Genomic DNA, 23,756 nt, shown 5'->3' with positions numbered 1-23,756 from the left:
CACAAAAATGCAACATTTACTCTTATCATCGTCTTCGGAACAGTATGATGTCATAGCTCTCACAGAAACTTGGCTCACTCCTAATCAGCATAACGCAGAGATGTTCAATACAACTCTTACTTACTTACTTAAGGTGGCGCTACAGTCCGGGGCGGACCTGGGCCTCAACCAACAAGCGTCTCCAGCCAGCTCGGTCCCTAGCTAGCTGTCTCCAGTTTCGCACGCCAAGTTGGTTGAGGTCCTCTCCCACCTGGGTGCGCCACCTGAGTCGCGGTCTTCCTCTACTGCGCCGTCCCTCTGGATTGGATTCGAAGACCTTCCGGGCTGGAGCGTTGATGTCCATCCGCTCTACATGACCTAGCCATCTAAGCCGCTGGACTTTGATTCTGCTAACTAGGTCAGTGTCGCTGTACAGCCCGTACAGCTCGTCGTTATATCTTCTCCTCCATTCTCCATCTATGCGTACGGGACCAAAAATCGCCCGAAGAATTTTTCTCTCGAAGCATCCTAAGACGCTCTCATCTTTCTTTGACAGGGTCCAGGCCTCAGCGCCATAAATGAGAACCGGGATGATGAGTGTCTTATAGATGGTGATTTTACATGCTCGAGAGAGGACTTTACTTCTCAATTGCCTTCTAAGTCCAAAGAAGCAGCGATTTGCAAGAGTTATTCTTCGTTTGATTTCAGCGCTGGTGTCGTTGTCTGCATTAATAGCGGTGCCTAGGTAGACAAAGTCCTTAACTACCTCAAAGTTATAGCTGTCCATGGTGACGTTTTGTCCAAGACGTCGTCGTTCAGTGTCCTTTTTTGATGACAGCATATACTTGGTCTTGCCCTCATTGACCACTAAACCCATCTTCTTCGCTTCCTTCGCAATGCTCAAAAACGCTCCACTGACATCACGCTTTGATCTTCCAATTATGTCAATATCATCTGCGTATCCGAGTAATTGGATGGATCTTTGGAAGATTGTGCCTCTAGTGTTTACGGTTGAGTTTTGCACAATTCTTTCCAGAACGATGTTGAAGAAGTCGCATGACAGTGCATCGCCTTGTCTAAAACCTTTTTTGACTTCAAATGCATCGGTAAGATCTTTTCCGACCTTGATAGAGCAGCGTGCATTCTCCATCGTCATTCTGCACAAACGGATAAGTTTGACAGGGATGCCAAAACTAGACATTGCTCGGTAGAGCTCTTCCCTATAGATGCTGTCATACGCGGCTTTAAAATCGATAAAGAGATGGTGGGTATCAATTTGAAGCTCCTGGGTTTTTTCCAAGATCTGCCGTAGTGTGAATATTTGGTCGATAGTGGACTTTCCTGGTCTAAAGCCACACTGATAAGGACCAATCAGGTTGTTGACGAATGGCTTCAGACGTTCACATAATACGGCAGAGAGGATCTTATACGCAATGTTAAGGAGACTGATGCCTCTGTAGTTGGCGCAGTTTAGAGGGTCTCCTTTCTTATGTATCGGGCACACTATGCTGAGATTCCACTCATCGGGCATGCTTTCTTCCGACCAAATTTTGCAGATGAGTTGGTGCATGCTCCCTACCAAGTCATCGCCTGCTGCTTTGAATAGTTCGGCGGTGATGCCGTCAGCTCCAGCAGCTTTGTTTGACTTAAGTTTAGATATAGCTATCTTCACTTCGTCAAGGTCGGGTAGGCGGAATTGTTGATCTGCGTCGCCGAGGTTGAGTGGTTCTATCTCCCTTACAGCGGAGTTCGGTTCGTCATCGCCGTTATATAATTTGGAGAAGTGATCTTTCCATATTCTCAGCATCGACTGTGGTTCTACTACGATGTTCCCTTGATCGTCTTTACAGGCTTCGGTTCGTGGCTGGTACCCTTGGGAGGTTTTTTTTACCTTTTGGTAAAATTTACGAACCTCATTCCTGTTGTGACATCCCTCTATCTCCTCGATCGCGCGCTTCTCATGCTCTCTTTTTTTCCGTCTAAGAAGCCGGTGTTCCTCTCTCCTCTTCTGCTCGTAGAGCTCGCGAGCAGCTCTAGTCCTTTTGTGCAGCGCCGTTTTGTATGCCTCTTGTTTCGCTGCGTGCGCTTGCCGGCATTCGTCGTCAAACCAGGGGTTTCGCTGTGGTGGCCGTGTGAAACCTAGCACTTCAGAGGCGGCATCTCTGATGGCTGCAAGGCAATGTTGCCACTGGTTTTCAATGCTTAATGCAGGAAGCATAGGACTCCTTAGGAGGTTACTAGAGACTCGATCGGAAAAGGACATGGCAGTCTCTTGCGATTGTAGCCGTCTAACGTCGAATCTTCTCACAGTACCTCCTTGTTTTGGCTTGGATCGGGATATCCGTAGCCGTACCTTGGCTACAACGAGGTAGTGGTCCGAGTCAATGTTCAACTCAGTACTCTATATATCGCAAAGACAGATGTTCTCACTCAACTGGATTATCCAGGGGTGGAGGAGTTTTAATCGCAATTCGATCTGTTCATGCGTCAAGTCAATTAAATCTGCTTTCATCATCTTTTGATTCAGATCAATTAATTATAAAAATGTTTTTTGATAATAAAGAAATCTATATTATGTTAAGAAGCACGCTGTATATATATAAAGAACATGTAAATAACTGTAAACATTATTTATCGAATTTAAGTCACAATCAAAATTGTATTATACTTGTTGATTTTAATCTGCCAACTATTGATTGGAATTTTGACTCAGATGAATTACAATTAATACCATTCAACGTTAATAAGGATTATGCTTCTGAAGTCATAGATTCTTTTGCATCATTTGATTTGAAACAAATTAATTACTGTAAAAATAGTTTAAACAGAATTTTAGATCTAATATTTGTGGATAAGGAATTGATTATATCTACTGAAGAAGCTGTTTTTCCAATATTCTCAAATATTATCCATCATCTAGCTTTAGTCTTTGAATGTAAAATTTTAAAATATTTTAAAAGTAATACAATTAATTCATTTAAATACAATTATAATAAGGCACATTTTTCTGGTATAGCGCGTTATATAGACCATCTATCGTTGCCATCAAATTCAAATAATTTTGACTTAGCTTCATTTTATAATACTTTTCTTGTCACTTTAAAAACGGCAATTGATATTTTTGTTCCAAAAAAACTAGCTAAAAATAACTCAAAGCCACTTGGTTCAATAAGAGATTGATTAATTTGAAGAATAAAAAGAATAAAACTTATAAAATGCTGCGAAATTCTGGGTTAAATGATAGTTTGCGGACTAATTATGTTACTCTAGAAAAAAGATTTAATGTGTTAAATAATTTCCTTTATAAGAATTACATATTTGTAATCGAATCTAAATTAAAAACTAACAGCAAACCTTTTTGGACTTTCATCAAGACAAAAAAAAATAGTAATGGAATACCAAAGAATATGGAATATTTAGGTTCACAATACACAAATTTATCAGACATTTGTAATGCTTTTTCGAATTTTTTTCAATCAAATTATCAAAGTTCAATTCAAACTGACAGTTTTGAAAATGTTGATTCTAATAGCAGCATCAACATTGGCAGCATACACATTTCCTTACAAGAAACTGAAAAGGCTTTATCTGGTCTTACTGAAGATACTTCTGCCGGTCCCGATGAAGTTCCAGCTGTAGTTCTAAAGAATTGTGCTTCTTCGATTGCTAGGTTTTTGTGTTTTATTGATAATACATTGGTTGAAAAAGGAGAATTTCTGATAGACTGGAAAACTTCCTTTATTACTCCAATATATAAAAGTGGTTCGAAACAAGATATTTCAAATTAAAGGCCAATTAGTAAATTATCAGTGATTCCTAAGTTGTTTGAAAAACTTATTTGTGATAAAGTAAGTTTTCTGTTAAAAGAAACAATATCTCCCTATCAACATGGCTTTATGTCTAGAAGGTCAACTTGCACAAATTTAACACTTTTTACAAACTATGTTCTAAATAATATCGAAAATGGTTATCAAGTGGATGTAATCTTCACAGATTTTGCAAAATCATTTGACAGGGTAGATCATAATTTATTGATACATAAACTTAATCAAACAGGTTTTCATTCCAAAATGCTTAATTGGTTCAGTTCGTATCTTAAAGAACGCACTCAACATGTTAAAATTGATTCTACAGTTTCTAAATCAATAAGGGTGACATCTGGAGTTCCTCAAGGAAGCCATCTTGGTCCTCTCCTGTTCCTCATTTTTATTAATGATCTACCTTCTGCTTTTTCTACCTCATCATGTCTTTTGTTTGCAGATGATCTTAAAATATTTTCATGTATTAAGAATCCGTTTGCTTGTTATCTGTTACAAGAAGACCTTAATAGGCTTTCGCAATGGTGCAATAAAAACAAACTTCTTCTCAATGTTTCGAAATGTCAAAGTTTTACGTTTACTCGTTGTTTATCTCCTATTTTGTCTGATTATGTTTTAGAAGATATCGTGTTAAAAAAAGTAAATGAAAAGAAGGATCTAGGCGTTATTTTTGACTCTTTCTTAAGATTTAACAAACATGTTGATTTTATAGTCAACAAAGCTAATTCAATGTTAGGGTTTGTTATTCGGAATTCGAAAGAATTAAAAGACCCGTATGCTCTCAAATCATTATACATCTCATATGTTAGATCAATTCTGGATTATTGTAGTGTAGTGTGTTGTTAAAAACCTCGGTTGGAATATAGAAAATATGCCTCCTTACAATTCAAGGTGTCAGCTTATTGGCTTACATACTCTCGAAAACCGTCGGAAAATATCTTCAATCATATTTATAAGAGATATTTTATGTAATCGCATCAATTGTTTGTGTTTGCTCAATTTGATCAGTCTTTATGCACCAAGTCGTTTTCTAAGAAACCGAAATCTAAATCAATTGTTCATACAAGATTATCATACTACTAATTATGCCGCAAATGAGCCTATTAATCGCTGTATCAAAGAGATTAATGCTGTTATAGTTGAATTTGACTTTAATTTTCACTATGCAAGAGAAATGTTCAAAAATATTTTAAATTTATATTTTATTAACAAATAATGTATGTACATATATGTAAACAAGTTAATGTAAGTTTCGTAGTCTGTAAGAGTAATTGTAACTCGATTGATGAATAAATAATAAATAAATTTGCTTGTCCTCAAAACGCCCACTTTCAACGCAGTACCAAATTTTCGACAAAGAAATTTTCTTTGAAAAGATATGAGCAAAAGCTCTCCTTCATTCTACTTGTTACAAGAACTCAGAACCTTTGAACAAAGCTAGCAGTATGAAGGTTTTGTAGAGCGCACACTTTATCATACGAGTGAGAAGCCTTCAACCTAATTGTTATTCTAATCAGAAGTAGCAACTAATTCTTAGCTGAATCTCTCCTAAAATATCATTCTTAGGTGTCATGTTTACTTCAAAGATACTGTTATTCACAGTGAGGTTTAACGTCCTCATTATGAGTAGCGAGAAGAGCTTAAAAACTTGCGAATTCGATAACTTTGTTTTATGATTATCGATTTTCTCAAATTGAATTCGCTTCGAATATCAAAACATTATCGAACTTGGTTTCCGCTAAATTTTAATTAGCTAATGTTCGCTAATTTAACGGTTCAAATCATCAAATTCTATCGAGTCAAAATATTCAATACCGAATTTAGAGTTTTGTGTTTGTTTATTAAAATGAGTGATAAAAGAAAAAGGTATTTGCAGAGAATGTGTGTGTTATTATAATAAAAAAAGAAAATACAAAATTATATTTTCAAACACAAATGCAAATCAATTTGCTAGGCTGGTGCAATTGATGGAAACTAATCCCGATATGGCTAGAGGCATAGAAGAATTCGGTTCATCAAAAAGGAACCAAAAAGATTATTGGCAGAGTTTTACAAAAAAAAGAGTGAAGGAAAAGATTGGAACAAGGTTTGTCGATACAAATTTGTAATTTCCATTAAAGAAGTTTGGTTGGACTACAACGTTAAAACCCGAACAAAAAATTGCTTAAAATAAAAAAAACACAGCTACTGGTGGAGGACCATACTGCCAGGTGCCAGGTGTCTTTGCCTTCTTTGCAGAAGCTGTAGACACACTTCTTAGTCTGAGGCAGGGAGTTAATCCACATAGCAATTACTTTGGCATAAATTCACAGGCTTTACTTTCAACCGATGTGACGATTAATTCTGAAGAGCTTCAACAAGAAATTAGTATTAACCTTCAGGGATGTGAACAGGTTGAAGCATCTTTTCAACAATACTCAAGTATAACGGAGGGCGACCACGGCCAAGAATTATCTGCACAACAAAGTTCCTTGCCAAATCGGAACAGATCAACAGGAATCAAAACATTCAAATGCAAGGGACTTTGAAAGATTGAAGTTGTTGCAAACTCGGACTCGGACCCAGGCAGATCTTTTAAAGGTATCAAAATCAATTGAAAAGAATAATCGAAAAAGATAAATTGAACCTTATGGAACAAGAGAAATTACAAAAGAAAATATTGAAAAGAATCGACGTCACAAAGAAAACATTGAAACAAATTTATAAATATTGTGCCCCAACAAATATTCTGAAAGTTCCAAGGGATTAGAACTATCACGAATGCTACTTCTTTTTCTGCCCATCTTTATCCTTTCTTCCATCTTTCTGTCATAAACGTTATCTTCAAAAAAAAAATGTTGCTTAACATTATCATTATTTTTGTAATAAATGAAATTCGCTTTAACATTCGAACTTAAGCGAACGTTCGCTTCGCCAGTCATAATGAGGGCATTATTTCTGAATCGGTGAATGATAGATAACCTTCAAGACCAACGCACATAAATCCACCTTAGTAACTGTGCCTTTTAGGTGACACTACACAAACATTAATACAAGACAGAAGGATACTTACTTAAGTCCTCAGACCTGTTTAGTCCGTTGGAATATAGGACCTCTACTACGCCTGCGCCTCATCGTGTACGGTTTCCGGAGATGTGTTCCAGCTCCCTCCAACTTTGACCTAGTGACTCTGATTCTGCCTCGACTGTCCTGCGCCATGTGCTTTTCGGTGGTCCAGGTCTTCTTTCTTCTTGTGTGAGCAGATTCCACTACATTGCTTGGCCTGCAATGCAGTCTTTACCATTTCGAAGCATATTTCCAATCCAGTGCCACTTACGCCTTCGTATTATAGGGTCTTTAGGTTCCTGACCTGTCCTTCTACGAGTGACCTTATTTGATATACGGTTTGGCCAGGGTCCTGATTATGAGGTTCGCGCAGATCGTTTTTAACTCGACCTTTCAAATTCGACTCGCGTTGTATTTCCTTATTAACGAATTCGCGGCGGAGCGAAAATAGTTCTTCCTATATTCCAGTGATTTGACACTTTTGGTTTGGCATTTTCTTCCTATATTCCAGTGATTTGACAGCTTTCCACAAATTTTGTTTTGACTGAATTTGTGAAACTTGCGGTGATTTATTCAAAATTTTATATTTTATTGTGGATAATTATAAAAAAAATAAAATAAAGCTAATTCACATTTTTATATTAATACAATCAAGAAAGAATCCACGAAACCAAACAGTGAATAATAATAAACATTCTTTCGGCTGTGAATTCGCCAAAAAAAAACTGTCGGATTTCAACTCGCCATTTCAAATTCGCCTTCGAATTCTTTAATTGGTCGAATTCAATACGAAGAAAGCGAAGGATATAATAATTAAAAAATGGCAAACTCGGCAAAACGATTCGCTGCTAATCCCATAATCAGGCCCCAGAAAATCCTTAGGATGCTACGAAGACATAAGGATAGCGAAGAACAACAACAGAAAAAAAGAACACAGCTCACGGTCACAGTAGGTTTTTAAGATGGTAACCCATCTTCTACCAACCGATGTTTTGTCAGTGACAAGGCAGTTAAAAAGGATTTACATAAATATTTTGTATTTAAAAAAAGCCTTTAACAACTTGTCCACAATATAAAAAAGAACTATATTTCTGTTATATATTTTTCACAATAAAAAAAATTATAAAAATTTGTTCTTTGAACTTACATACATAGATATTAATACAATTTATAAGTCTTATTTTTGAATTTCGAGATAATTTTTCGTTTTGTTTTCGACCTTAACACATTGTAAATATAAAAAAGTAGTTGTATTTGAATATTTTCTTAAGTTAATGAGCAAATTTATGGAATGCTTAAAATATATTTCGAAATTGAGTTTTTAAAAAAGAAAGAATACATTTTATTTAAATTAAAAAAGAAAAACTAAATCTGAATTAAACCCCTTCCCACAAAGTTAATATAACGATATTTATTTTGTTAAATATTGCAATGTGCGTTGTATTAAAAAAAAAGTTAATAAATATATCTTTTATATATATGAATATATTAAAAAATGTCTTCTTTTGTTTATAATATAATATAAATAATTTCAGGGAATGTAGTAAATATTTAATTTATTTAATATTTGTTTGTGTGTGGCTCAGAAATCAAAATATGTTGCTTGTTTTTATTTTTGTTAGTTTTTTTGTATTTAAGCAACTGGAGGAACTTCTTCGTTTATAACAATTGGTGGAGAAACATATTCATGAACTTCAGGTTCTTCGTGAAGTTCTTCAACATTGACGGCGACATTATTGCCATTCACAACTAATTCAACTGATTCCGATTCAGGAGTTGTATTGCCATTTGTTGTAACTTCAATTCCGGACGCTGATTTTAATTCTTGAATTATTTTTTCAGCTACTTTTGAGTCCATTTCGATAATTTTCTCTTTGAGCCTGTTTTTCATTTCTTCTGGCCATTTAGGTGACCATTCTTTGAAGAGTTTGATCTAAAATTAAAAGAAAATAATGTAGTAAAAAAATGCAAATTGTTATAAACTCTTTTAACCCATAAATAAGCAATTTTGTATAAATAATTGTGAGTGTCAATGAATAGGAAAAGTTTAACCGGGTTAAGCATTTCACATTCGTTTAGTACGGTTAAAAAATAATCTCTTTACTTGAGAATAGTTACGAAGATGTGATTGCAGTTGAATTGCTATGAGGGGAGAAATGCAGCTGGCTGTTTCGCTAGTAACAGTAACGGTAAGATAATGACATAAAGTTCCAGTAAAGCTGAACTACTTAGTGAACACCTTATATCGCTTTTACGACTCATTCGGAGCGAAGGCCTATAAGGAGCGATTTATCCGGCTCGCTCTCCGGGAGTTATACTATGTTGGGGTTTGTGCCGTAGGCGTGACTTCCTGACCACGTAAAAAACACCTTAGTTGCGAAGCACCAACAAGCCTCGGATACGGACGGATTTACTGTTGACAAATGACAACCCAAGCAAACGAAATAAGGACAACGAACTTCGGATCTGTACGTGGAATGTTAGGTCTCTTAACAGACCCCTGCAGACGTACAATTAGCGGAAGCCCTAAACTGCTGCAAAGGAGTCATTACCGCCATACAGAAGTGGGACCGGGCAAACGCATACTAAAAGACTGCGATGTATCCTACGGCGACTGCTACCGAGAACAAAGACAGCGTTTATTTGGGTGTGGATTTGTTGTTGGAACTAGACTTTGGCAAAAAGTCTTGAGTTTTAACAGTGTGAGCGAGAGCATCACGACAATCCGAATCATAGCTAAATTTGCTAATATAAGCCTAATATGCGCGCATGCCCCAACAGAAAAGAAAGACGAAGACACCAAAAACATATTCCTCGAGATCTTGGACAAGACTTATAAGCAGTGCTCTGGCTATGACATTTAAATTGTCTTAGGAGATTTTAATGCCAAGCTAGGAAGAGAAGACATCTTTGGTGGCACAGTTGGGAGATACAGCCTGCACGACACCACCTTCGAGAGCGGATTTAGGCTGATAAATTTCGCTGCGGAGCGAGACATTCTAGTAGCTAGTACGCAGTTCACACATCTTAATATCCACAAGGGGATATGGAAATCTCCTGATCAATCTGTCAACCAGATAGACCACATTGCGATCGACGCACGACACTTCTCCAGTATACAGGATATCCGAACATTCCGAGGGCCAACATTGATTCGGACCACTACCTTCTTGTAGGCAAGGTACGGCTACGGATATCCCGAGCCATGCACCATGTGTGTTCCAATGCAGACGACTACCATGAAACCATGAAAAATATGTTTTCAATGAAGCCTAAGATAATACGATCGGACAATGGAGGTGAATTTACAGCGGGTAAGGTCTTACGATTTTTTTTACCAGCATACCACACCTTATACTCCTTAACACAATGGGAAAGCCGAGCGGAAAAATAGGTCTCTGATTGAGATGGCTCGGTGTTTGCTGTTAGAAGCAAATTTGGGATATGAATTCTGGGGAGAAGCAATTATGACTGCAATCTACCTTCAAAATAGATTACCTTCAAGCGTTATCCCAACAACTCCTTACGAAAGATGGACTGGAAAAAAACCCAATATAGATAATCTTCATGTGTTCAGATCTAAATACATTTATACAATTCAAGAAAAACGAAAAAAAATAGATGATAGAGCTAAACTAAGAATTTTTGTAGGCTACGACGAACCCCTATAAAAACTCGTGACTTTCGTGCTGAACCTGACTAACACAACCGTGATGTCGAGGAAACCAACAACAATTAGAAGACATTGTTCCAAATATGGTGCAAGAGGATCTTAAAGAGGATCCTAGAAACTATAAGGAATCTATAACATCCAAATGCAACAAACACTGGAAAAAAGCCATGGAAGAAGAGTTTCAAAGTATTGATAAAAATAAAACTTGGCAATTGGTAGTTCCACCGAAGGATGCAAATATAGTCGGTTGCAGGTGGACCTATAAGGTAAAGCGTTTTTCCAAACATTCAAAGCTAGACTCGTCGCCCAGGGGTACAATCAAAAATACGTACTAGACTATAATCAAACTTTTGCGCCAGTGGTAAGACAGACAACTTTTAGACTTCTTTTATCTATAGCCGGTAAATACAAAATGAAAGTAAAACATATGGATATAAAATCTGCTTTTTTAAGCGGAGAACTGAAGGTAGAAATTTACATGAGACAACCACCTGGATTTGCAATTGGAGAAGGTCTTGTTTGTCGACTAAAAAAAAGTCTATACGGTTTGAAGCATGGAACGAAACTATATATAAAGTATTTATTGATAAAGGTTTCATACAGAGTACCGGAGGTCTTACCTGTTACATATTAGTATATGAAGATGACATTATCGTGGCAAGTACAGATGAGTCTCTTATAAAGAATGTAGAAGAGTTGCTTACGAGTCATTTTAAAATCAACATTGTAATCCTTCATTTCTAAAAAAAGCCTGACAGAACCTGGACAGCCTCTCCAGCCGAATCTCTTGAGCTACTGATGAAGACGCACTTTTCGGGTTGCGAGAGTGATAACCCCGAATCGCTTAAAACCGCAGAGCTAAACGTAGCTCATGTGGAGCAAGACCATTCCGTTATAACCAGAGAAAATATTTTGTGGGCCATCAATACATTTTCTCCATATAAATCCCCAGGCATGGATGGCATACTGCCAGTTATGTTTCAAAAGTTGCATGATGTGGCAGCTCCATGGCTGGAACAAATTTTCAAAGGATGTCTCCTTCTTAAACATGTGCCCATGTCGTGGAGACAGGTCAAAGTAGTTTTTATTCCTTATGGCGAGGTCACGAATCCGTGAAGGATTTCAGACCAATAAGCCTAACATCTTTTGTGCTTAAAACCATCGAGCGCATTCTTGATTACCATATTAGAGAAATCCTAGTTGGACGACCTCTCGAAAGCTCTCAGCATGCTTATCTTAAGGGCAAATCTACGGAGACTGCCCTCCATGAGGTAGTGCGTACTGTAGAACAAACAATGCATTATCAAGAATTTACTCTTGCCACCTTCCTAGACATAGAAGGTGCTTTTAACAACGTCCTTACAGAATCCATAGAAGAATGGCTCGTTAAGTTCGGTGTAGAAGACTTCATTCGAGAATGGATTATTTACATGCTCAGTGGTAGGAAGATTCGAGCCACTCTAGGCAATACAATCGCAACAAAACACGTGAGTAGGGGAACACCCCAGGGTGGTGTCCTTTCGCCTCTTCTATGGCTTCTGGTCATGGATACAATCCTCGTTAAATTAGAAAGATGTGGAGTGAAGGCGGTAGCCTATGCGGATGATTTGGTGCTATTGGTGTCAGGAAAGTACACCTCTGTGATTAGTGAAATCACGGAGTCAGCTTTGAAGAAAGTTAGGAACTGAGCCACGAAGTGTGGACTAGGAGTTAACCAAAGTAACACTGAACTGTTGCTCTTTACCACCAAAACTAAAGTAGCGCACTTCATGCTACCTCGACTCAACTCAAATCCTATCATTGTCTTCCAGTACATAATATTTTGGAGCTATACTCGACCCTAAACTAAACTGGAAAGTAAATATTGAAGTACAGGTTAAGAAGGCCTGTGTTGCCTTCAGCAAAACGTTCGGCAAAAAGGGATCTTTTCTGAGTCCCTAAATGTAGCCGTATCCTTTAGGCTTCCTGACTTTGCTAGCGTTTTTCAGGCTGAACTGCTGGCAATAAGGGAGGCATGTAAGATAATTAAAAAAAACCCAAACCAAAACCAAAATGCGGCTATCTTTACAGACAGTCAGGCTGCTGTCAAAGCCATTAACTCGGCCATATCGTCATCTAAATTGGTCCAGCAATGTCGCGATGAGCTTGCGAGCCTGAATATTAACCTTGATGTCACCCTGATCTGGGTTCCGGGCCATAGTGGTATTTGCTTCACAAATATTTTTTGTTTACGTGATCACGAAGTTATCCTGACGCAAAACTTTCAATTAACAATAACAATTTATTATCGTTTGCTTAACACAGTAAGATACAATATCTTATAAGCTAGTGAAAAGCTATTATTACAAATAAGTATTTTTATAAGTAGTATAAAACATAATTCAAAGTAGTTACAATTTATTCTATAACAAAGAAAAATAAGAAGAAAACTAATTAAATTAATTCTAATCATAATTAATGCTCAAACATTTAAAGACGATAGATGATTTCTAATTTATATCTTCATCCTTCGCGGATCTTCAATACTCCTAATATCGCGTGGAAGACTATTCCAAACACGAATACTATTTATAAAAAATTGGCGCTCCTATGTTAAGGATGAGTACCGCGGATGAATAAGTTGTCCGGATCTACTCGAAGCAGGCGTTCGTATTCTTTCGAACAAATAGCGGGGTTCATGCGTTAGTAAAATGTCAGAAAACAAAAGTAGAGTACGAAGCTCCAGGAAACTGTTATATGTCATGTTGAAAAGCTTAACTGAAAACGCTGAAACATGCTCATATCTTCGTAAACCATAGATATAAGGAACTGCGCTGTTGAAAGCTACATTTAATTTACGCTTGCTTTCAAAATTGCACAAACTATATATTTCACACCCATAAATAAGAATTGGAACTATTAATGTTTTCACCAGCATAATTCGAGTTTTGATAGGGGTAAAAGATTGAGAGGCTTTAAGGGAACTTAAAGCACCATACGTTTTTCCTATGACTGAGTTTATATGATTATCCCACGTCAAGCAGCGATTAAAACAATACCCAGATTTCTAGCTGTCTCAGAGTATATAATTGGAGTATTGTTAAGGAATACCAATGGAAAGTAGGATAAGTCTAATGGTTTCCGTGAAATAACGAGACAGTTTGATTTCAAAGGGTTTAATAGAAGGCCATAAGATTGAGACCAACGTGAAATGCTCTTCAAATCTTCGTTTATACAAGCTACATGATGTTCAATGAGACCGACTCTGCAACTTAAGTACAATTGCACATCGACATCGTACATACAGATTTTACAGTACTTTACAATACTAGGAAGTGCGTTAATGTACAATGAAAACAAGAGTGGACCCAAAATTGACCCTTGTGGAACTCCCAATTTAACCGGTTGACAAAAACTCAGATAAATTGTTATTTATATCAACTGCTTGTTTTCTTCCACTCAAGTAAGATTTGATTAAATCTACAGCATTGGATGAGAAACTAAACTCATTATGAAGTTTGTTGCACAGAACAGAAAAGTCTACGGAATCGAATGCCTTGGAAAAGTCTAGTAAAACTAGAAACGAGATTTTGTCTTCATCCATCGATTGTCGCAAATCTTCTGTCACATTTATGAGCGAGGTAATACAGCTATGCCTCTTACGGAAACCAGATTGGTTTGACGTTAATAGATTCGTATGACTTAAATAAGCATTCATTTGTCTTTGTACCAATCTTTCAAAAACTTTTGAGATGTAAGGCAAAATGGCTATGGGCCTAAAATCATCCATTTTTGAATTTTTTGGGATAGGGATGACTTTTGCAAGTTTCCACTTTACAATTTCAACTTGAAGGCTTCAAACTGAAGGACCAGGTACCTGATTTAGCTTCAAGGGTAAGAGCCGACATACCCGAATATGTCGTAGTACCCCTATAAGGTGTTCACTAAGTAGTTCAATCTAACTGGAATTGTAGAAATCACCCTGTCGATTACATCTTGAGAAATTTTCCGCTTCCCTCTGGATAAAAGGAGAGGTGCTAGAGGTGCTTAAGTGGAAACATCTCTTCCCCCTTCAGCCTTTAACAACTTTCCTATAGGGCTGAAACCTAATTTCCAGTTGAGGTGCTAGGCACCCGATGATCACCGCGGGGAAGTGAGAGTAGGAGTTAGTGGACAAAGGTTAGTATTTGGGAAAAAAAACCAGTGGACGATTGCGTCTTCTTGAATAGTGCAGAGCTCCCACGTCAACATTAGAGGCATTATTTTAAAAGTCTGTACAATTGTTGCCATATGCTATATATAACATAGGCGGCAAAAATGGGTTTAACGGTTGATGAGGGCAAAACAAAGTAGGACCTACAACACTGACGTCTCGGTCAAAACGTCACTATTGACAGACGTAAATTTAAGGTAGTTAAGGACAAAAAACAACACCAGCCCTGAAATCAAACGAAGAATTACTCTTGCTAACCGCTATTTCTTTGGGCGAAGAAAGGAATTGAGTAGCAAAGCCTTCTCTCGAACGACCAAAATGCTGCTTTGTAAGACCCTCATCATCCGTCCTACAAAAGCGGATGAAAGCACCTGGGGTCCGTTCGAGAGAAAATTTCGCGTGATCTACTGTCCCGTATATATAGAAGACAAGTTGAGGAGAAGTTGGATCGACGAGCTGTAACGACATAGACTTAGCCAGAAAAAAAAAGTCCACGACTGAGTTGGCTAGGTCACGTAGAGCGAATGGAAAGCAATACTTTGGCCCAGAACGTCTTCGAAGTGACGGCCACAGGACTGCGCAGTAAAGGAAGACCGTGGATTAGGTTACGCGCACAAGTGGAAACTGACCTTACCCAACTTGAAGGGGATCAAACTGAACCATGTAGATGTAGGGAAGCTATATTTCTTGTCTTCAATCTGGAAGGAAGAAGCGCTTACTTGCACCTCCACGTGTTGGGTCCTGGGCACAAGTTAGAGAAATCAGTGCAGTTCGATGATGAATGATACTGATCAATAAATAGTTATTGAAAAAGGCACCACTTAGAAATTCTCTGAGTAAATTCTCAACTTGTAAGTGAACGCAAGAAGCTATAGTTTAATTCCTTCCTAAGATTAAATCTTGCGAAAGATGGTAAACACATGACTGTCGTCCTTCCTCTGGGTTAAAGGTTGACTTACTAGTAAAAATTATTTAAAAAAACAAGAAAATCAGTAAATATCCAAATCGATCATCAATCAATGGCTATAAGACGTAGGTATTTCATATAAGATTAAAATACGTCTGAAGTGGAATTAAAAATCATTTTTAGAAATGAATTAAATTGTAGATAAAGTTTGCGGATTGCATCCCACAAGAAACCGGACGACGACTTCTAGGGTTATCTTCCCTAGGTGTCACTTCATCAAAGACTAAATTAACACACCACTGTAGTTGTGGTACCGGAGGAAATGTTGTAGTCCAATGGTTAATTCCAGGAACATATATGGTGTGGTCTTTTTGTGAAATTATCGTGGTGGTTATGGTTTATATTATATGCATAGGGTATTGGTTTTTATTACTCAAAAAATCAATACATAGATGGACTAAGCCAATACCAAAGGTTAACAAAGCGGTGAATTTGTTATGTCTTGGTAGCTTAGAAAGAGGAACTCACTCGAAGCATTTCGCCAAATAAGAGAGAGTAAATCTTTGCGTAAATACTTTTGGTTATTTTCAAAAAGAAAGCGATAAAACAATGCCTGGAGTAGCAAGTGTAAGAACTTATCATCAAACTAAGTCTTATTCCCAGGTGTTGATGATGTAAGCAATTATTCTCTTATCCAACTTGGAATGCGCAACTGCTGACATTTAGCTAGTGACTGAGCTAGATAGAGAAGTTTGTTGGATGAGACCCAAGTTAACACAGGACCTTAAGTAGGCCACCTTAAGTAAGTATTATCATTTTTTTTAAATTTAATGAGGACACCATCATGAACTATGGGAATGACATGGGTGTAATTTTTCTTAGATCAAAGGATATTTTGAAATAAATACAGTATTAAATCTTTGTAGAACAAAATGAATCGATTGAACAACGTTGAGAAACATTATACTTATTTTAAATGTGAGCCGTGAAAGACCATATTCAGCCAACAAACTGGACAAGATTGAAACACTTACTGCCAAAATAATTCAAGTACGTAATTAGTGAGCTACAGCTAAAAAAGAAGAGAATTATAAAGTTCACGGAATATTGGAGAGACGGGGTGCGTTATAGCTTATGTGAATATTTGCAATTAACCCACATTATATGGACAACAAACAACAATTAGTTTTGTTCTATTCAATGGTATTTTTAAACTACAATCTGGTAAACCTTTTAAACAGTTATAAAATATTTGAGGTATATATCTTAGATTCCATTTTATTAAAAAAAAAGAGTCAATTCTAAGAAAACACATTTACGTATCTAAAGGATAAGATACTTGATATAGGACCATTCAAAATTGTATTGTTTGATTTAATTTTTAACGAAATTTACAAACCATTTAACTTGTTTTATTTTGTATCTGTCTCTTCAAACTACTTACACCTCAATTGAATGGTATGTGATATGCAGTTAGTCGACCTTTAAACGGTGTCTTGCAGCTTCAATTGAAATACTTGTTTTCCAATACAAAACACCTTTTAGAGTCGAAGACTCAAACAAATAGAATCTTAGTTTAAATTCATATAATTTCAAGACTTTTGCCTATAATCAAATATACATAGCTCTATAAAACTATAATAGTCTATCAAAATAATAATTGTTACTACTTACCCTGCATTGGAATAGACTCATTGGTTTGTCTATTACCTCGGCATTCGCCATACCGCTAACCACTCCATTTACGTAAACCCCGGAAGATTCGCGGGTCAAATAATCAACAAGAATTGGAACGAAGTCATCACGTTGCAACTCGCTCCATTCATTGAACCATTGGATTATATAGCGGAATTCTCCGTCTACTGTTAAGTTATTCATCGACATTATTGTTGAAGACACACTTTTGATTCCTAAAAACTTTTTGTAAGCTTTGTTAAAGCAATAAAACACCAATCAAATGTTTTCTTAAAATTATTTAGTTTTGATTTAATTGACAATGAATAAAAATATTCTTAGAATTTATTGAATAAATGCATTTTTGATGGTAAAAAGTTATTGCCAAGTGTCTCAAGTCTCACAGTCACAGTTCAGAGGAAGAAAAACAAGATTTTTGTGTTGTCTTCCTGTCTTGTATCCATTTCAGCTTCGTTGATTTGCATTCGGAATTCGAATTTCGGAATGAGACGATGACATTTAAGTTCGAAACTTTAGTATCAAATTTCGAAGCATTAAGCAGGCAACAGAATTCAATATACTGGATAGTGTAGCTGTTACCTATTCTTCTATGAAATTATATTATGGCTGATTTACATGTATCTGCATTAGACTTCTGAGTTTTAATGCGGTTTCATTATATAGAGAGTTATAAGAACCTTTAAACTATCATTTTAAGAATAGGGAAAAGCCAAATTTGTTTCTTAATGTAACATTGGTTGGTTGTTTGAATATGTTTTCCGATTTTCTAAATAATTTGTTAGCTTTTGTTAGGAGTTTTTATTTATTTCATTACATGTTTAGTATTTTCTAGAAAGCAAATAAGAGTTACCACTATTGTATTCTCTCCCACTTTCGGGTATCGTCATTAATCTGTGTCCATTTACTTTGCTCCATTATGCAGATGCAGAACCATGTAAAGCCACTTTTAGCTGGTAAGTAACTATTTTTCCATTAAACCCTGTTTCAGCAAGTGCTTATAAATATGTCGGAATAAGAACATTAAGTATCTGATAGATACAAGTAAACTAAATTAGGTGGAACAACAGTCCTTTGGAACAAGGGCCTAGTGACTCACAATTCTCAACCATTCCAGTTATAATTTTCTTTATTATTTTGGGTGCAATTACATGAAAATCTACCGATGTCAGCACAAAGCTGAATTGATAGTGTGGTATTTCCTAAGTAAGTAAATATATTAAAAAAAAAAAGTGAAATATATTTAACTTCTTACATTGTTGTTATTTACTACATATAACTTATAAAAAGTGAAATATATTTAATTTCTTACATTTTTGTTATTTACTACATATAACTTACCTCTTTCAGTTACAATGAACGATTGGCGACTAACCACCGGTGTAAGAAATTATAAGGATCTGTATGAATTATGTATAAACTAGGTCCTTACCCAGCAAATTTCTCCATCTAGCTCGGTCCCTAGCTAGAAGCCTCCACCTGCGCACTCCAGTTGGGTGAGGTCACCTTCCACTTGTTTGGTTTAATGTACTGCGCTGTCCTGTAGGTGTGAGTTCGAAGTCTTTCCGAGAGATGGCTTTGCTACTCAATTGCTTTCTAAGCCCAAAGAGATGTCGGTGTTGTAACTCTTATCTTGACGACAGCATGTTTTATTAAGGTGCCAATTATAGCTATCATTGGTTTTCATCATTGAAAACAAACATTGCAATTTTTGTGACAGGTGGTTTATAGCTATCGTTAAATATTTCTGTCATTGAAACAAACTTCCTGATTGAAATCCACCGACAATTTTTTACTGACAGAAATCTGTCATTGGGATTGTATGAAATTGGCACACAAATCAATTAAAAGATTCGTTTTACTTTTGGACATAAAAGTATCAGTTGTTCAGTGAAATGTACTTCCGTCCGGAAAATAAAAATAAATGCAGAATTACACTTTTTTTCTTAACAAAGATTCTTTGTGTGACTTCCGATCAATCTGTATAAATTTTTTATTTCTAATCACCGTAATATATTGATTCAAAAACTTTTCCGGATCGATTTCAATGATAGCTACAACTGGCCCCTTAAACCCATCTTTGCCACCTATGCCTCAATACTCACAAAAGCCCCCTTGACATCACGCTGAGTTTATTATTTATTTAATATCAATTAGAGTTTACAATCTCAAATAGACTAATGAAATTTTTTAAAATATTCGTTGAATCATTATAAAATTAAAGCTACATACAAAAAAAAATTACAATTATTTAATTACATTATTCAATTTGTTAAAAAGTACAAGTTTAACATATTTTTGAATGAGTTTCGACTCAAATGAAAATTAAAATCTATATTAAGTGATACATTATTAATCTCCCTAACACTGCGAGTTATGGGTTCATTAAACGAAAAATTTACTCTATGAATGAGTTCTTCTGATTATGTCAATGTCATCAGTATATGTTAGTATTTGGACGGACTTTTGAAAGATAGTGCCTCTTATGTTGCCGTGGGAGCCCTGTACCACTCTTTCAAGAACGATGTTTATGTAAGGCCCTATTTGTTATCTAAAGGTTCGGTTAAGTTGGTTTTAATCTTTGTGAAGCCTTACGAATTCTCCATGGTCATCCTGGACAAACGGATGAGTCTGCCAGTGCAAAAACTTGACATGGCTCCATACTGGTCGGATATACCATAACTTGAATATTTGATCGACCGTTTATTTTCCTGGTCTAAAATCACATTGATAAGGAGCTATTATTTCTTTTCAAAGCAAATTTAAAAATGTTGTATAGCCCTTCCAAATATTGTGGCCATAAAAACTAAAAAGTATTTTGGCAGGTTTTTAAAAAGAGATATAGACAAGAAGATTCTGCTTTTCACCTCATGTTGTAACGTTGTTTGGTATAAAATGGATATGCGTCCTGCACTTTGTTGTAATCTTTTTTTAAAGTCATTCGTAGAACTAAATAAACACATAGATTCTGTTGTTTAATTAAACGAAAGTAGACATAGGGCCTTACCAATTAAAATTAAAGCCCACTTAAATATTTAACTGGGTTTTAAATATTTTGCTATATAAATAAACATTTTAATAGTTAGGTTAAGGGCTAAAGCCCAGTTAAATTTTATTGTTGGGAAACTCAACTATAAACTAACAGTTAAATTAACCTTGCAGTCGTCGCGCACCAAAATGTAACACCAGTCGTCGCGTGGATTACATATGTTATCCATTTTAAGATTGGAATAAAACCAAAATGCTTTAATTTTTTCATTTTTTTCTTGGCTTTAAAATGTAATTATATGTTATATAAAGTTAAGTTAACTTACTGTTCTAACTATTTAACTGTAAGTCCTAAAAGAGACGCAAAATCCCCACGACTAGTTTCCTAGGAATACTCCATTTTGTATGAGTGGATTATAATAGTAATCCGCGCGACGACTGCAGGGTTAAACTGCACACGCAACAAATTCTTTTCAGGTCACAAGAGTTGAGATTTGTTGTGATTGTTATTCGCTGATTTTATAAAATAATATAAAAAAATATAATACTTGTTTTAATATATAATTTTGATTTTGTTTTTGTTTTAATATACATAGATCATTTTAGAGATGTTCAAATGGTAGACATGTGCATTCAAGAGGACACAAGCGTCCACAGGTTTTTCTCAAAACCAACGTCTGTCTCTCAACTCCTATTCTCACCTCCCCGTGGTGAACATCGGGTGCCTAGTACCTCACCGGAGATTGGGTTCCAACCCCAGTATAAAGTTGTTGGGGGCAGCATACGAGAGAGGGGGAATATTAGCAGACATCAACGCCATCCAGGAAATCCGATGGGATGGGCCGGGCTAAAAGAGGATGAAAAACTGCGGTATTTACTATGGTGACTACTACCACGAAAACCACCAGCCCTTATTTGGATTCGGCTTTGTCTATCGAGCCACACTTAGGCAAGAAGTCTTGAGCTGTAGGTGCATCAACGACCGCCTCATGACCATACGCATCAAGGCTAAATTCGGCAACATTAGCCTAAGATGCGCGCACGCCCCCACAGAAGAGAAGGATAACAACATCAAAAATATGTTCTTCGAGCTCTTAGACGAAACATGAGCAGTGTCCTAGCTACGATATTAAAATTGTCCTGGCGATTTTGATGCCAAGATAAGAAGGGAATACCGCTTTGGTGGAATAATCGGGAAGAACAGCCTACACGACAACACTTCCGACAGCGGATTCAGGCTCATAGATAGAAACGTCATGGTAGCCAGTAAGCGTTTTCCACACCTCAATATCCACAAAGGAACTTGGAGTTCTCCAGATCAATCTACCGTCAACCAGATTGACCCTATTGCAATCGATGCCAGACATGCTTCCAGCATCATGAATGTACGAATTTTCCGAGGAGCTACGAGTAACATCGACTCGGACCACTACCTCGTTGTAGCCGAGGTAGCACATCGGATTTCCAGAACCAAGGCAAAACAGGGAGGTGCTGGGAGAAAGTACAACGTCGAACGGCTACAATCGCCAGAGATCGCCAAATGCAGACTATATAACGGCGATGACGAACTGAATTGCGCTGTCAGGCAAGATGATACAACAACATGAAGCCAACAATCCCGTCCTCCCAACTTAGATGAAGGAAAGATTGCCATATCTAAGCTGAAGTCTAATAAAGCCGCTGGAGCGGATGGCTTGAATACCGAGCTCTTTAAAGCAGCTGGAGATAAGTTGGTTAGAAGCATGCACCAACTTATCTGTAAGATATGGTCGGAAGAAAGCATGCCCGATGAATGGAACCACCATGTTTGCATGATCATGAAAAAAGAAGACTCTCTAAACTGCATAGAAGAATCAGTCTACTTAACATCGCCAATAAAATTTTCTCTGCAGTAATATGTGAACGTCTACAGCCCATCGTCAACAACCTCTTAAGTCCTTATCAGTGTGTTTGTAGACCAGTAAAGTAGACAGTCAAATATTCATAGTATGGCAAATCCTGGAAAAAAACCAAGAACATCAAATCGACACCCATCTTTTAATTGGTTTCAAGGCCGCTTATGACAGCATCTAGTACCCGTGGCATGATGGTTAGTGCGTTGGACTGTTATGCCAGGGGTCTTGGGTTCGATCCCTGTCTGTGCCATTTAAAGTCTTTTCACGGGTACTTTCTCTTGCGAGGAATTGGCAAATTCTCCAAGAGTACTTCTTGTCATGAAAAATTGCTTTCTCAAATTAGCCGTTCGGATTCGGCATATAAACTGTAGGTCCACTCCATTCCTTACAACATTACTCGCGCATAGGAATGGTTGAGAGTTGTAAGTCACTAGATCCTGGTTCTTCATGGACTGTTGCGCCACCCAATTTATTTTTATTTATGTGACAGCATATATTCACGCTGCTCAAGGTTGGAAACAACTTAACGATGAATGAGGGCAAAACAAAGTACATGGCTGTCGTCAAGAAAGGACTTACAACATCTACGCTTGGTCAAAACGTCACCATCGACAGACATGACTTTGAGGCAGTTAAGGACTTCGTCTAAATAGGCTCCGCTATTAATGCAGAAAAAAAACTGCGCTGAGATCAAACCGCTGTTTCTTTGGGCTAAGAAATCAATTGAGTGGAAGAGTCCTCTCTCGGAGGACCAAAGTGTCGCTATATTAGACCCTCATCATTCCCGTCCTGCTATACGGTGCAGAAGCATGTACTATGGCAAAAGTGGATGAAAGCACCGGTCGGGTCGGTTCGAGAGAAAAGTTCTTCCTGTGATCTACGGTCCAGTATGCATCGAGGGGAGTCTAGGAGAAGATGCAACGAGGAGTTGTAGTGGCTGTACAGCGACGTAGACTTAGCCAGTAGGGTAAAAGTCGAACGACTAAGATGACTGGGTTACGTAGAGCGCATAAAAACCAATGCTCCGAATCCATACCCACAGGACAGCGCTGTAGAGGAAGACTGCGGATCAGGTGGTGCGCACAAGTGGAAAGTGACCGTACCCAACTTGGAATGCGAAACTGGAGATACTCGTATCTAGCTAGGGACCGAGGTAGATGGAGAAGACGTTGGTTCACACAGAACTGTAGGCTGTAGCGCCACCTTAAGTAAGTAGGTAAGTCTTATTTTATCTCTCAAAAATTTCGAACTTTTTATTATTTCGAATTCTCAATAATTTTAATCTAAATATTTTATAATTTAATTTGGACCAAATATTTTTGTTTTCTTTATGTTGCAAAATATACTTACCTCAATTCAACTGTCTTTTTGACAAAGAATGAAGAAGATATTGTAATAGAAGGCTAATTAGTAAAAGCCATGTTTGTTTTGGTTATTATTATGCACGCAAATTAAATTTAACTTGATGATACCTAAACGCGTGCTTAGCGATTTATTATTGGTTAGGCCCATAGTGTCAAGAAATATAGTACAATTATTGGCGAGCGAGGATGTACACCCAATAAGA

At 37.0% G+C, this 23,756-nt stretch overlaps 1 protein-coding gene across 1 annotated transcript; it reads right to left on the bottom strand.

The window, feature by feature from the left end:
• Positions 1-7,903: 7,903 nt before the first annotated feature.
• Positions 7,904-17,743, bottom strand: LOC129942390 (uncharacterized protein C14orf119). Its single transcript, XM_056051298.1, has 2 exons — positions 17,289-17,743; positions 7,904-8,775 (listed from the first exon to the last, which is right to left on the bottom strand). Exons 1-2 carry the CDS (start codon positions 17,496-17,498, stop codon positions 8,476-8,478), a joined length of 510 nt encoding a protein of 169 aa, XP_055907273.1. The 5' UTR covers positions 17,499-17,743; the 3' UTR covers positions 7,904-8,475.
• Between the last annotated feature and the right edge of the window lie 6,013 nt (positions 17,744-23,756).

The sequence above is a fragment of the Eupeodes corollae genome, chromosome 1, assembly GCF_945859685.1.
Source record: "Eupeodes corollae chromosome 1, idEupCoro1.1, whole genome shotgun sequence".
NCBI classification, from domain to species: domain Eukaryota; kingdom Metazoa; phylum Arthropoda; class Insecta; order Diptera; family Syrphidae; genus Eupeodes; species Eupeodes corollae.
Note: the sequence above shows the minus strand (reverse complement) of the source record. Positions and strands in the feature narration are given on the sequence as shown.

Excerpts from the sequence above, each read along its gene's own strand:
- LOC129942390 (XM_056051298.1), bottom strand. The coding sequence starts at position 17,498 with ATGTCGATGAATAACTTAACAGTAGACGGAGAATTCCGCTATATAATC. Across the intron at positions 8,776-17,288 it reads TGAGTCTATTCCAATGCAGG|ATCAAACTCTTCAAAGAATG; the intron begins GTAAGTAGTAAC and ends TTTTAATTTTAG.